Source organism: Bombina bombina, chromosome 7 (genome assembly GCF_027579735.1).
Source record: "Bombina bombina isolate aBomBom1 chromosome 7, aBomBom1.pri, whole genome shotgun sequence".
Lineage (NCBI taxonomy): Eukaryota > Metazoa > Chordata > Amphibia > Anura > Bombinatoridae > Bombina > Bombina bombina.
The window spans coordinates 200119800-200134786 of record NC_069505.1 but is presented as its reverse complement, the minus strand read 5'-3'; the positions used below and the strand labels follow the sequence as shown (position 1 = coordinate 200134786).

Below are 14987 nucleotides of genomic sequence, written 5' to 3'. Positions count from 1 at the left end.
TCATGTCAATAGAATGCTCCTGGGTTATTATTAGTGCATATTTTCTCATATCCCACTAACCCTGAGCTTTCTGCATGACCAGTGTGTGACTGAACCATCTGATTAATGGTAATAAAAACAAAAAACTTCTTTACCTTGTGCTGAGACTTGCAGTTTTTGTGCCTGGAGGTGACTCCAAACTTCCCACTGGCTTTGTGGATTTTTCTCTGTTCATCTGTTGCAAAATGGAATTTAATTCACTAATGACATTGGCTTTGGGGCCGTGAATCACTGAGCTTTTAATGTCTGTGGAATCACCCCATAATTTGGAGGTCCTTTGCTGTACAGGTTTGGTAATGTTCAGCTGCATTCCAATGGGAGGTGGTGGAGGAGCAGGAGGAGGGATAACAAAACTGTTTATGTTCTCTTCAAGAACGGCGTCTTTATAAAGTGCATTATTTTTGTTGATTATGGGCTTCACTTTAGGCTTTGGAGGTACTGGGGGTTTGTCCACAAGAAATGCTTGCCCATCTGCATAGACCGTACATGTGTCAATGTTTTCTCCACCCTCTGAAGACAAGGTAGATATGCTGGAGACTGTGGATATAGTGCTTGTAGTCTCTAAGTGATGGTCACTGCTGCTGCGGCTGTCCACCTCCTCAATCCCAGAGTCTGTAACATTGTCAAAGCTTTCAGGGTGCTGAATGTATGAGGCAGGCAAACAATTGGAGAGAACCAAAGGCTTTTTACTTTCCAAAGAGTTAGAGGCAACATTGGGATTATATGAAGCATTTTTCCTCTGCATCAACAAATCTGCCAGACTGGCTGGTGGCAGAGCAGAGGCATCTTCAGGAATATCAAAACTGTTAGCAAATTCTAAGGGGGGTGGAAGTGGCTCAGTAAAAACAAAGTCTTCATCTACATCTACTGAGACAAAGGGAGGGGGAGGAATACGAAAAGGTAAGATAACAGAATCGTCCACTGAGCATACAGCTACGATGGCTTTGCCAGGAGGTACAGGAGTCCTGGGGTCACTGGTTTTGACCAATGAGTTTTCTAATTCTTTGTCAGCTTTTTCTGTAATACCAGCTGAGTTCTCTGGAGTTATTTTCTCCACTTCCTCATTTTCATTTAACACATTCTCTACTTTGTTGTTATCTACTGTGTGAACCATGAGCAATCCAGCGGTCTTCTGTTGGGATGTGTCCATGATGCTAATTAACATATTTTTTCTCTCTTCGTGGTGTTTTTCCTCCTTTGCTGGATCTGGCTCAAGCTTATTCTCAGTATCTTGTCTCTTTAACAAGTGAACGTGCCTGTTTGAGTTGAGTGTGGCTGTTACATAAGAAGTTTCAGTGCTGGGTATTAATTTTGTATCAATGTAAAGGGGTTTATTAAGATCAGATTTGTCCTGCTCTGGAGGGCTGGAGCTAGGCTGGTTTTGTTCCTTCATAGCTCGGTCTCTTGCAGCTAAAGCCAGAGCCAGGGGTGAATTAGGATCCAGCAGTTTTCCAGTGATGGGATGAGTGTAGTTCACAGTTGTGTTTGCTGCTGTTGTTACTGTTGTGTTGTTTTCAGATCCTCTCCCCTTTGATATTCTTGCATTGGTTACATCTCCTTGATAGGCGACTTCCATGTTGTTGAAGGCATTCAATGTTCCCCTGATGGAACCCAGTGACGTGGGAGAAACAAGATGCTTAAACCTTTCCTCATTACTGAACATGCCATCATCAATAGACTTGGAGTGCCTTAGCCTTGGGCTGGGCGTAGGAACCACACTTTCATCTCCCATGTCTGTAGAAAGGAAGGCTGGAGAATTGCGCCTTGCCTCTAACCTTTTCTCTCTATCTCTGACAGCTCCAGCAATGGCCGCTGCAAATGGACTGCTCTTGTTCAGGCTGTCGTCTGGTCGAAGCTGACCTGCCTGCTCAGCGATCTGAAGGTCAGTCTCAGTGCTACTTCCCTGGCTGCTTTTCCCACTGCTGCTGGTAGAAGGTTCCTTGATGATAATGGTTGGGATGGGGATGGAACATGTCTTTTCTGGGCTGTCCTCCACATTGGACTGTTTGACAAGCATGCCCTTCCGTCGGGCTGGTTTGGCAGGGACATACATAGCTTTGTTTCCTAATTTTCCTACTTCTGAATAAGGGTTTTCTGGCATCTGACCCCTCTTGTTCTTAAGGTTTTGTTGGGATGCAATATTGGTGTTATACAGGTCCTCAGAGTCTAAAGAGAACCTATTAGATTCATGCCGGAAATACATGCCCTTGTCTCTGATCATAGTGCCCACATTATCTGAGCGCACAGCTGGCGTGGGAGATTTGTTTCCTGAATTCTGAGTGAATGCTGGCTTGATGGTCCCATATCCTCTCAGAGTGGGAGACTTTGGAGAGTTAAATGGAGATGGTGACGGGGGAGGTGGAGAAGGAGGTAAAGTTGCAGGTGGCGGTGGGATGTCTTCAGATGCATCTGGCATAGACAAACTCCTTGTAAACTTTAACATTGGTGGTGCCAGGAACTGTCTCTCCTCTTCTGTGATACCTGAAGGGTAAAGGCACAATGTTACGGTCTTTACTACAAATATGGTGAATGCCGAGTATAGTCACAAATGGGCTTATAGACAGATTCTGTATTTATCAGATAACATGGAAAAAAAATGTTTGCATACCTGATAAATTAATTTCTTTCATGGTGGTAAGAGTCCACGAGCCATTACTCCTGGGATTTAACTCCTGGCCACTAGGAGGAGGAAAATATTCCCAAAGCTCTAAAAGTACTTAATCCCTCCCACCTCACTAATATTCTAGTATAACGTATAGCCAAGCAAGGAGAAGTAGAAAGGTAGGAAAGACAGAGAAGGCAAAATGAGGCGCAAACTAGAACTGTCGCCATGAAAAAATTAATTTATCAGGTTAAGCATAAATTTTGTTTTCTTTCATAAGGTGGTGAGATTCCACCTATTACTCTTAAGAACTAATACCCAAGCTGTGGAGTACACAAGTAATTGGGCGGAACAAAAAAACTTTTGAAAGGCAGGCACCTAATTTCCAGACAATGCTGCTCGAAGGACTTTCCTTCTAAAAGCCGCTTCAGAAGAAGCAAACAACATCAAAGTGGTAGAATTTAGTAAATGTATCCAAACTATACATAGGGGTAGATTTATCAAGCAGCGGATGATGCAATCTACCCCCGAAGTTTCAGGTCCGCCTGAAACTTAAGAAGCAGTGGTCGTAAGACCGCTGCTCCTTAACTCATTCGCCACCTCTGAGGTGGTGGACAGCAATCATCCCGATCCGGATGCTTGACACCCCCTGCTAGCGACCGATTGGCTGCAAATGTGCAGGGGGCGGCATTGCACAAGCATTTAATCAGAAATGCTTGTGCAATGTTAAATGCCGACAGCGTATGCTGTCTGCATTTAGAGATGTCGACCGGACATGATCTGCTACAGCGGATCATGTCCGTCCGACAGTTGATAAATCTACCCCATAGGCTCAAAGGAAGAGACCTGCAAAACTTTTAGAACCAAATAAAGGTTTCTTAAGGAGGATAATTTGGTTTAATCGCTGAACAGCTTGAAACAAAGCTTAGAATGTCAGTAAGTTTAGTAATTTTCTTAAGGAATAAAACGTAAAGAGATTAAATCTGACATTTAAAGAGCTAGCAGATAAACCCTTATCTAAACCTTCTTGTAAAAATTTAAGAATTCTAGGAATTCTAAAGGAATGCAAACTGAATCCTTGATTTTCAGACTAATAAAGAATAACTTTCCAAACCTTGTGATAGATTAATTTTGTAACAGGCCTGAAAAAAGGTATCAACTACAGCATAAAAAAGCCCCATTGTTTTAAATTTAGGCATTCATTCTCCAAGCCTTCAAATTGAGAGAATTAAGATTCTTAATGATGATAAGATTCTTTGATTATAAAAGGGGTTCCCTGGATCTTGCAAAATATCTGGGAAGTTGTTCAATCGAGAAGCCATCAGGCAAACCTCATTGAACTACAATCTGACACAAAACTTCCAGGTGAAGAGACCATTCCCCAGGATGTAGGAATTGGTGACTAAGATAATCTGCTTCATAGTTGGTCACACCTGGAATATGAATTGCAGAAACTGTACAGAGATTATTCTCTGCCCAAAATTTTAGAAATCTCCATCGCTAGGGAACTGCAAGTTCCCCTCAATGATATATATAGGTCACTGCTGTGGCATTGTCTGTTTAAAAACAGAGATAAGTTTAATCTTTCAGAAGAGGCCAGCTCTAAAGGGCCCTGAAGATAGTATAGAGTTCCAAAATATTTATTTGTAACCCCGGCCTCTTGAGAAGACCAAACTCTTTGTGCTCACCTGGACCCCCATACTGCACCCCAAACTGAGAGACTTGCATCTGTCAAAATTATTCTTCAAATTGGACGGACAAACGATGCAAAATGGACTGGTGATCTACCCACAAGTTACTTTTCCAAAAGAATTTCCAGCCTCCAAATGAAGTAAAAAACCTTTATTCACACACGGTCCATAATAAAACAACGTTTCAAACCAGCAATTGGTTCTTAGTCATGTCATGACATGACTAAGAACCAATTGCTGGTTTGAAACGTTGTTTGTATTATGGACCCTGTGTGAATAAAGGTTTTTTACTTCATTTGGAGGCTGGAAATTCTTTTGGAAAAGTAACTATGGTATTGGGGTCTAGCTAACCCTATTTCCGTGCCCCACAACTTTAATTGAGGTGCTGTTTTCCCCTGTGAATTGTTGAGCTACCCACAAGGATAGAGATTGCTTTGTTGTGGAATCCAAAAAGATCCTTTGGTAAAGCTGAGTGTAGTCCTTGCACCTTTGACTTTGCATGCAAAGTTAAAAAAAGAATCATGTAAAACCAAGCTCTAATGGAATGGCATCTGATTCTGCAATCATCAGTCCTAACATTTCCATGTAAAGGGCTACTTTATGGTTGCAAATTGACTGAAGTCTTGCAAATGTTGTCTGTAACTTTGATTTCCTTTGATATGTTAACAAACAACAAAAGATGTTGGTTTGAGAGTTCGCTAAATGAAAGATGGAGATAAATGAAAGATGGAGCTTATAACAAGATATCCTTCAGGTATGGAGCCAACGAAATGCCTTGAGTTCTTATTACAGATAAGAGAGTTCCCAGAATCATGTAACAATTCTGGGAGCAGAAGCCAGACCCAATTGTTGAGCAACCAACTGAAAACATTTGTCCTGTAATGCAAATCTAAAGAACTGGAGATTGTCTTTGTGGATAGGAATATGAAGGTAAGAATCCTTCAAGTCTATTGTGGACATATATTGTCCCTGCTGAACAATAAATCCTTGTCCCAGGAGGTATTGTTTTGAAACCAATTCTATAACCATGAGAAACAATGGTCAGATCCCAAGGATCTTGAAGAGCCTTAAAAAAAGCATAATCTGCCTCTTACCAGAAAGGAATCTGGACCAGGAACCACCCTTTCATGCTGACTTTCTAGAGGAAGAAGGCTTTTTTGACTGTTTGGCCTTGCTCCAATTGGGGTTGGACTTCCAGGTAGATCTGGAAGAAAACTGTTTTTGTGAAAAGGAGGAGGACTTTTGGTTCCTAGATTGATGAAAGGAAAGAAAGCAAGTAAAATATTGAACAGGGATTTAGGACAGTAAAGTCCAAAAATAAGGGGAAAACAGAATAGAACAGGTAATAAAGACCCCTTCAATGAGTATACACTAAATAAATAACATTTTCAATAAATATAATTGAATCCAGCTCTTAAAGTTAAGGTAAAAGAAATTAAGCACATCTTAAACCCTCCTCATAGATAACAGAGAATAAGTAGGCGTACTGCAGCTGTAGGCCAACATCAGAAGCTCTATCTGAACAGAAAAGGATTAACTACCATCATGCCATACAGAAATAACAGAATTTATGCTTACCTGATAAATTACTTTCTCCAACGGTGTGTCCGGTCCACGGCGTCATCCTTACTTGTGGGAATATCTCTTCCCCAACAGGAAATGGCAAAGAGTCCCAGCAAAGCTGGCCATATAGTCCCTCCTAGGCTCCGCCCACCCCAGTCATTCGACCGACGGACAGGAGGAAAAAATAGGAGAAACCATAGGGTACTGTGGTGACTGTAGTTAGAGAAAATAATTCATCAGACCTGATTAAAAAACCAGGGCGGGCCGTGGACCGGACACACCGTTGGAGAAAGTAATTTATCAGGTAAGCATAAATTCTGTTTTCTCCAACATTGGTGTGTCCGGTCCACGGCGTCATCCTTACTTGTGGGAACCAATACCAAAGCTTTAGGACACGGATGAAGGGAGGGAGCAAATCAGGTTACCTAAACGGAAGGCACCACGGCTTGCAAAACCTTTCTCCCAAAAATAGCCTCCGAAGAAGCAAAAGTATCAAATTTGTAAAATTTGGCAAAAGTGTGCAGTGAAGACCAAGTCGCTGCCTTACATATCTGATCAACAGAAGCCTCGTTCTTGAAGGCCCATGTGGAAGCTACAGCCCTAGTGGAGTGAGCTGTGATTCTTTCAGGAGGCTGCCGTCCGGCAGTCTCATAAGCCAATCAGATGATGCTTTTAAGCCAAAAGGAAAGAGAGGTAGAAGTTGCTTTTTGACCTCTCCTTTTACCAGAATAGATGACAAACAGAGAAGAAGTTTGTCTGAACTCTTTTGTAGCTTCTAAGTAGAATTTTAGAGCACGGACTACATCTAAATTGTGTAGAAAACGTTCCTTCTTTGAAACTGGATTCGGACACAAAGAAGGTACAACTATCTCCTGATTAATGTTTTTGTTGGAAACAACCTTTGGTAGAAAACCAGGCTTAGTACGCAAAACAACCTTATCTGAATGGAACACCAGATAGGGCGGAGTACACTGCAGAGCAGATAACTCAGAAACTCTTCTAGCAGAAGAAATAGCAACCAAAAACAAAACTTTCCAAGATAACAACTTAATATCTATGGAATGTAAAGGTTCAAACGGAACCCCTTGAAGAACTGAAAGAACTAGATTTAAACTCCAGGGAGGAGTCAAAGGTCTGTAAACAGGCTTGATCCTAACCAAAGCCTGAACAAATGCTTGAACAGCTGCCAGTCGTTTGTGTAGTAAGACAGATAAAGCAGAAATCTGTCCCTTTAGAGAACTCGCAGATAATCCTTTATCCAAACCTTCTTGTAGAAAGGAAAGAATCTTAGGAATTTTTATCTTATTCCATGGGAATCTCTTGGATTCACACCAGCAGATATATCTTTTCCATATTTTATGGTAAATCTTTCTAGTTACCGGTTTTCTGGCTTGAACCAGAGTATCTATCACAGAATCTGAAAACCCACGCTTTGATAGAATCAAGCGTTCAATCTCCAAGCCGTCAGCTGGAGGGAGACCAGATTTGGATGTTCGAATGGACCCTGAACAAGAAGGTCCTGTCTCAAAGGTAGCTTCCATGGTGGAACCGATGACATATTCACCAGGTCTGCATACCAAGTCCTGCGTGGCCACGCAGGAGCTATCAAGATCACCGAGGCCCTCTCCTGTTTGATCCTGGCTACCAGCCTGGGAATGAGAGGAAACGGTGGAAACACATAAGCTAGGTTGAAGGTCCAAGGCGCTACTAGTGCATCCACTAGAGTCGCCTTGGGATCTCTGGATCTGGACCCGTAGCAAGGAACCTTGAAGTTCTGATGAGACACCATCAGATCCATGTCTGGAATGCCCCATAATTGAGTCAACTGGGCAAAGATCTCCGGGTGGAGTTCCCACTCTCCCGGATGGAATGTCTGACGACTCGGATAATCCGCTTCCCAGTTTTCCACACCTGGGATGTGGATCGCAGATAGGTGGCAGGAGTGATCCTCCGCCCATTGTATTATTTTGGTCACTTCTTTCATCGCCAGGGAACTCCTTGTTCCCCCCTGATGATTGATATACGCAACAGTCGTCATGTTGTCTGATTGGAATCTTATGAATCTGGCCTTTGCAAGCTGAGGCCAAGCCCTGAGAGCATTGAATATCGCTCTTAGTTCCAGAATGTTTATCGGGAGAAGAGACTCCTCCCGAGACCATAGTCCCTGAGCTTTAAGGGATTCCCAGACCACGCCCCAGCCCACTAGACTGGCGTCGGTCGTGACGATGACCCACTCTGGTCTGCGGAAGCTCATTCCCTGGGATAGGTGGTCCAGGGTTAGCCACCAATGGAGTGAATCTCTGGTCTTCTGATCTACTTTAATCACTGGAGACAAGTCTGTATAGTCCCCATTCCACTGTTTCAGCATGCACAGTTGTAATGGTCTTAGATAAATTTGCGCAAAAGGAACTATGTCCATTGCTGCAACCATCAACCCTAGTACTTCCATGCACTGAGCTATGGAAGGACGTGGAACAGAATGAAGAACTTGACAAGCGCTTAGAAGTTTTGACTTTCTGACATCTGTCAGAAAAATCCTAATTTCTAAGGAATCTATTATTGTTCCCAAGAAGGGAACTCTTGTCGACGGAGACAGAGAACTTTTTTCTATGTTCACCTTCCATCCGTGAGATCTGAGAAAGGCCAGAACGATGTCTGTATGAGCCTTTGCTTTTGAAAGGGACGACGCTTGTATTAGAATGTCGTCCAAGTATGGTACTACTGCAATGCCCCTCGGTCTTAGAACCGCTAGAAGGGATCCGAGTACCTTTGTGAAAATCCTTGGAGCAGTGGCTAACCCGAATGGGAGGGCCACAAACTGGTAATGTTTGTCCAGAAAGGCAAACCTTAGGAACTGATGATGTTCTTTGTGGATAGGAATATGTAGGTACGCATCCTTTAGATCCACGGTAGTCATAAATTTACCTTCCTGGATTGTAGGTAGAATCGTTCGAATGGTTTCCATTTTGAACGATGACACCCTGAGAAATTTGTTTAGGATCTTTAAATCCAGAATTGGTCTGAAGGTTCCCTCTTTTTTGGGAACTACGAACAGATTTGAGTAAAATCCCATTCCTTGTTCCGTCATTGGAACTGGGTGTATCACTCCCATCTTTAACAGGTCTTCTACACAATGTAAGAACGCCTGTCTCTTTATTTGGTTTGAGGATAAGTGAGACATGTGGAACCTTGGGGTAGTTCTTTGAATTCCAGAAAATAACCCTGAGAAACTATTTCTAGCGTCCAGGGATCCTGAACATCTCTTGCCCAAGCCTGAGCAAAGAGAGAGAGTCTGCCCCCCACTAGATCCGGTCCCGGATCGGGGGCTACTCCTTCATGCTGTTTTGTTAGCAGCGGCAGGCTTCTTGGCCTGCTTACCCTTGTTCCGGCCTTGAATCGGTTTCCAGGCTGGTTTGGTCTGTGAGGTATTACCCTCTTGCTTAGAGGATGCAGAATTAGAGGCCGGTCCGTTCCTGAAATTACGAAAGGAACGAAAATTAGACTTATTCTTGGCTTTGAAAGGCCTATCTTGTGGAAGGGCGTGGCCCTTTCCCCCAGTGATGTCTGAGATAATCTCTTTCAATTCTGGCCCAAAGAGAGTTTTACCCTTGAAGGGGATATTAAGCAATTTTGTCTTGGATGATACATCCGCTGACCAAGACTTTAGCCAAAGCGCTCTGTGCGCCACAATTGCAAACCCTGAATTTTTCGCCGCTAATCTAGCTAATTGCAAAGCGGCATCTAAAATAAAAGAGTTAGCCAACTTAAGTGCGTGAACTCTGTCCATAACCTCCTCATATGGAGTCTCTCTACTGAGCGACTTTTCTAGTTCCTCGAACCAGAACCACGCTGCTGTAGTGACAGGAACAATGCACGAAATGGGTTGAAGAAGGTAACCTTGCTGTACAAAAATCTTTTTAAGCAAACCCTCCAATTTTTTATCCATAGGATCTTTGAAAGCACAATTATCCTCGATAGGAATAGTAGTGCGCTTGTTTAGAGTAGAAACTGCCCCCTCGACCTTAGGGACTGTCTGCCATAAGTCCTTTCTGGGGTCGACCATAGGAAATAATTTCTTAAATATAGGAGGGGGAACAAAAGGTATGCCGGGCTTCTCCCACTCCTTATTCACTATGTCCGCCACCCGCTTGGGTATAGGAAAAGCGTCGGGGTGCACCGGAACCTCTAGGAACTTGTCCATCTTGCATAATTTTTCTGGAATGACCAGGTTGTCACAATCATCCAGAGTAGATAACACCTCTTTAAGCAGTGCGCGGAGATGTTCTAATTTAAATTTAAATGTCACAACATCAGGTTCAGCCTGTTGAGAAATTTTTCCTGAATCTGAAATTTCCCCATCTGACAAAACCTCCCTCATGGCCCCTTCAGATTGGTGTGAGGGTATGACAGAGCAATTATCATCAGCGCGCTCCTGCTCTTCAGTGTTTAAAACAGAGCAATCGCGCTTTCTCTGATATGCAGGCATTTTGGATAAAATATTTGCTATGGAGTTATCCATTACAGCCGTCAATTGTTGCATAGTAATAAGCATTGGCGCGCTAGAAGTACTAGGGGCCTCCTGCGTGGGCAAAACTGGTGTAGACACAGAAGGAGATGATGTAGAACCATGTCTACTCCCATCATCTGATGAATCATCTTTGGCAACTTCATTATCTGTGACAGTACTGTCCTTACTTTGTTTGGACGCTATGGCACAATTATCACACAATTTTGAAGGGGGAGACACATTGACTTTCATACATATAGAACATAGCTTCTCTGAAGGCACAGACATGTTAAACAGGCTTAAACTTGTCAATAAAGCACAAAAACCGTTTTAAAACAAAACCGTTACTGTCTCTTTAAATTTTAAACAGAGCACACTTTATTACTGAATATGTGAAAAAATATGAAGGAATTGTTCAAAATTTACCAAAATTTCACCACAGTGTCTTAAAGCATTAAAAGTATTGCACACTAAATTTCAGAGCTTTAACCCTTAAAATAACGAAACCGGAGCCGGTTACAGATTTAACCCCACTACAGTCCCAGCTACAGCCTTTGCTGCGACTTTACCAAGCCCAGAGGGGAATACGATACCAAATGACGGCTTCTAGGAACTTTTCCAACTATTTTCAGATCCTCACACATGCATCTGCATGTCTTGCTCTCAAAAACAACTGCGCAGTAATGGCGCGAAAATGAGGCTCAGCCTACAACTGGGAAGGCCCTTCCTGACTGGAAAAGGTGTCTAACATAGTGCCTGACGTTAAAAAACGTTCCCCAAGTTTATAAGTGTGAATTACAGCATAAACATGTATAAAATGCCCAAAACAAGCAATCGATTTTGCCCATAAAAGTGTCTACCAGTTTTATAGCCCATATTAAGCCCTTTATTCTGCTTGAGACTAAGAAAATGGCTTACCGGTCCCCATGAGGGGAAATGACAGCCTTCCAGCATTACACAGTCTTGTTAGAAATATGGCTAGTCATACCTTAAGCAGAAAAGTCTGCTAACTGTTTCCCCCAACTGAAGTTACTTCATCTCAACAGTCCTATGTGGAAACAGCAAAGGATTTTAGTTACTGTCTGCTAAAATCATCTTCCTCTCACAAACAGAATTCTTCATCTTTTTCTGTTTCAGAGTAAATAGTACATACCAGCACTATTTTAAAATAACAAACTCTTGATAGTAGAATAAAAAACTACAACTAAACACCACATACTCTTAACCATCTCCGTGGAGATGTTGCCTGTGCAACGGCAAAGAGAATGACTGGGGTGGGCGGAGCCTAGGAGGGACTATATGGCCAGCTTTGCTGGGACTCTTTGCCATTTCCTGTTGGGGAAGAGATATTCCCACAAGTAAGGATGACGCCGTGGACCGGACACACCAATGTTGGAGAAATTGTCTTTAGAAATATGCATAAGAGAAAGAAGCGCGCTAACCCAACACGGGAGCGCACCTTGGTAACGCAGGTCAGAATTTAAAATAATTAGAAGCTGGCACGCTCTATTTAACTAAAGGGAATGCAATAACTAAAAGCTAAAAGTGCATACACAAAGCACTGCTAAAATAACCGACAGGGGGCGTGCTAACTTAAAGAGAGGAACGCATACAAATAGTGCTACTAAAATAACACATAGACAAAATTACAAGATAAAGTCTAGTGTAAATGTGGTAATGTCTGTAATAAATAATGTCCCTTGGCTATGATGTAATATAATAAATGTACCTGCTAATAGCCTGTGGGTTATGTGAGTCAAATGTATTCCAATTTACCTGGCAAGCACCCTCTCCACTGTGCTTACCAGCTTCCAGTAGAGAGCCCACCCAGTGCTGAAAAAATTACAGCAAAGGATTTACGTGTATACTGACCACCAAACAGGAGGAGGCTAAAGACCAGTCCCTATGACACACGTGGCAGGCCTGTGAGTAACTCCTTCACTGGGAGTGATTATGTCACTACCCAATACTCCAATCTCCCCTCTGTCCCTCAGTAGCAGCTCTGAGGGGGAAAATAGGCCTCAAATTCAGTCTGAGGACCCCTGTCAATGAAGAATCTGAAGCACCTCAATTCTTCCCCTTCCTCCTGGGAGGCAAAGATAATAATAGAATACCAGAGTGTTTGGAGAGATTAAGCGATTTTAGAGCTTTGGGAATCTGTGCCTCCTCCTAGTGGCCAGTAGTTGAATCCCAAATGTAATGGCTCATGGACTCTCACCACCGTATGAAAGAAAAAGCAACAAATATACATCAGACTAGAATTACCAACATTGTGTGTAAATTTGTAATTGTGTGTCTGAAAAAACGCATCTTCAGCATGTCTGATGCTTAGGAAAGCACTATATACACACAGATATGGGCGGCACCAGACCTCGCTAACACAGACACACATGGTGGCAAATGATAAGTAATGAGATCAGCACGTGTCCTTTCCCGCAAGTCTGATGTGACGCTGAATACAATCATGTTAATCATATTATGACTGAGGATCACATGGGCTGCAGGAGACCAGGAATATCTGCTGATTACCTCTAGGAAACAAAACTAATAAAACATACAAATGAGGCAGTAATTAAACATCCTATAATGTAGTGAAGTACTAACCTGACAGAGTGAGTCTGCTGTCTGACAAAAGGAAACGATTTGTTAATGATGAAGAAAATAATTTGCTATTGTGGAGCCTGGTAATGTAACATTAGTACACACAAAATAACTGCAGTTTAGAAGACACAGTACAATTTAAAATCTGCATCCCAAGAGGTTCATTTTAGTTTTTAGAAAGCATATATTATAATTCACACCTATGTATGTAAATGTATATACAGTATGTATGTAAATGTATGTATGTATGTAAATGTATGTATATATGTAAATGTATGTATGTATGTAAATGTATGTATGTATATATGTATGTATGTAAATGTATATATGTATGCATGTATGTAAATGTATATATGTATGTATGTATGTATGTAAATGTATATATGTATGTATGTAAATGTATATATGTATGTATGTATGTATGTATGTAAATGTATGTATGTATGTAAATGTATATATGTATGTATGTAAATGTATATATGTATATCTATATATGTATGTATGTATATATGTATGTATGTATATATGTATGTATGTAAATGTATATATGTATGTATGTAAATGTATGTATGTATGTATGTATATATGTATGTATGTAAATGTATATATGTATGTATGTAAATGTATATATGTATGTATGTAAATGTATATATGTATGTATGTAAATGTATATATGTATGTATGTATATGTATATATGTATGTATGTAAATGTATATATGTATGTAAATGTATGTATGTATGTATGTAAGTGTATATATGTATGTATGTGTATGTATGTAAATGTATGTATGTAAGTGTATGTATGCATGTATATGTATGTACAGTATGTAAATGTATATATGTATGTATGTATGTAAATGTATATATGTATGTATGTATGTAAATGTATATATGTATGTATGTATGTAAATGTATGTATGTAAGTGGTACATATGCACAAACTTTGTTCGTTACACACATGTTTATATGATAGCCAAACATGTATAAATGTATAAACCTATTCACACAATAACATGTATACATTATAATAGCAACACATGCACAAACATGTATGTATGCATGATATATGAAAATGTATAATGATTTGAATACACACCAACAACCCATTAATACAAAAGGGCCACCCTTTCACCTAATGGACCCCATCAAAACACAAGACCACACTTTAACCAGAAGAACAGACAACAGACAACGAGAACAGGGGTCCCAAAGCAGCTGGGAGGTCCATGAGGGGTGAGTGGTTGCACTAGGAAACGGACATAGGATATGGTGGATTGAGTCAGGGACGTTTAATGGGGATGAATTAGATGCCAGGGAGTCTGTAATGTAGAGGGCTAATGTGGAGGGTAAGGCTTGTGCGGTAGGAGTTGTGGTGAAGGATAAAGGTTAGTCTGAGGTGGGGCCTGTGCTGGAGGTGGTGCTGTTAGTGAGAATGAAATGCGTAAGGGTTATTTGGTGGGAACAGCGTAGCTTGGTTCCTTTGGAGGCTCAGGGGCATCAGAGGAACTTTTAGGGATAACCCCTGAGCTGATATATCACAGGTACCACTGGTTATAACATGCAAACTGCTGTCAAATTAACCTTAAGACGCCATTTCACCCACCCGGAAGAGATTGTTAAACAGGGCGAAAATAACAGCTCCTTAAAAGGAATACTTAATAGAAATCATTGCAATATGTATTATTCATCATTTTCAAAGGATTTGACCTTTATTTATTTTTACTTAATTTGTGAAGGGTCCATTACTTCCTGTTACAACATCACAAGGGGGCTGCGGACTCTACAGGAAGGGGGCTGCGGACTCTACAAACTGCATAAAATTGCTGCAGTCAGTTTAATGCCATTGCTCAGTAGAGGACTTTGCTGCAAAAATCATGTGAGATTAGAATTTACATTTTGTAATGGTGGCGCCCTTATCTAGTTGCAGGCATAGGCTACACTGAGAATTTATAAGTGCTCATTTAGCAAGAAAACAAGTAAATG

At 41.3% G+C, this 14987-nt stretch overlaps 1 protein-coding gene across 2 annotated transcripts in view; it reads right to left on the bottom strand.

The window, feature by feature from the left end:
• SHANK2 (SH3 and multiple ankyrin repeat domains 2) overlaps positions 1-14987 on the bottom strand; it is a 1433430-nt gene that overhangs the window by 170236 nt on the left and 1248207 nt on the right. For both annotated transcript variants that reach the window (XM_053720553.1, XM_053720554.1), the window contains one exon: positions 135-2520. In XM_053720553.1, coding sequence (XP_053576528.1) covers positions 135-2520 — 2386 coding nt within the window. The remainder of the gene's footprint in view (positions 1-134; positions 2521-14987) is intronic.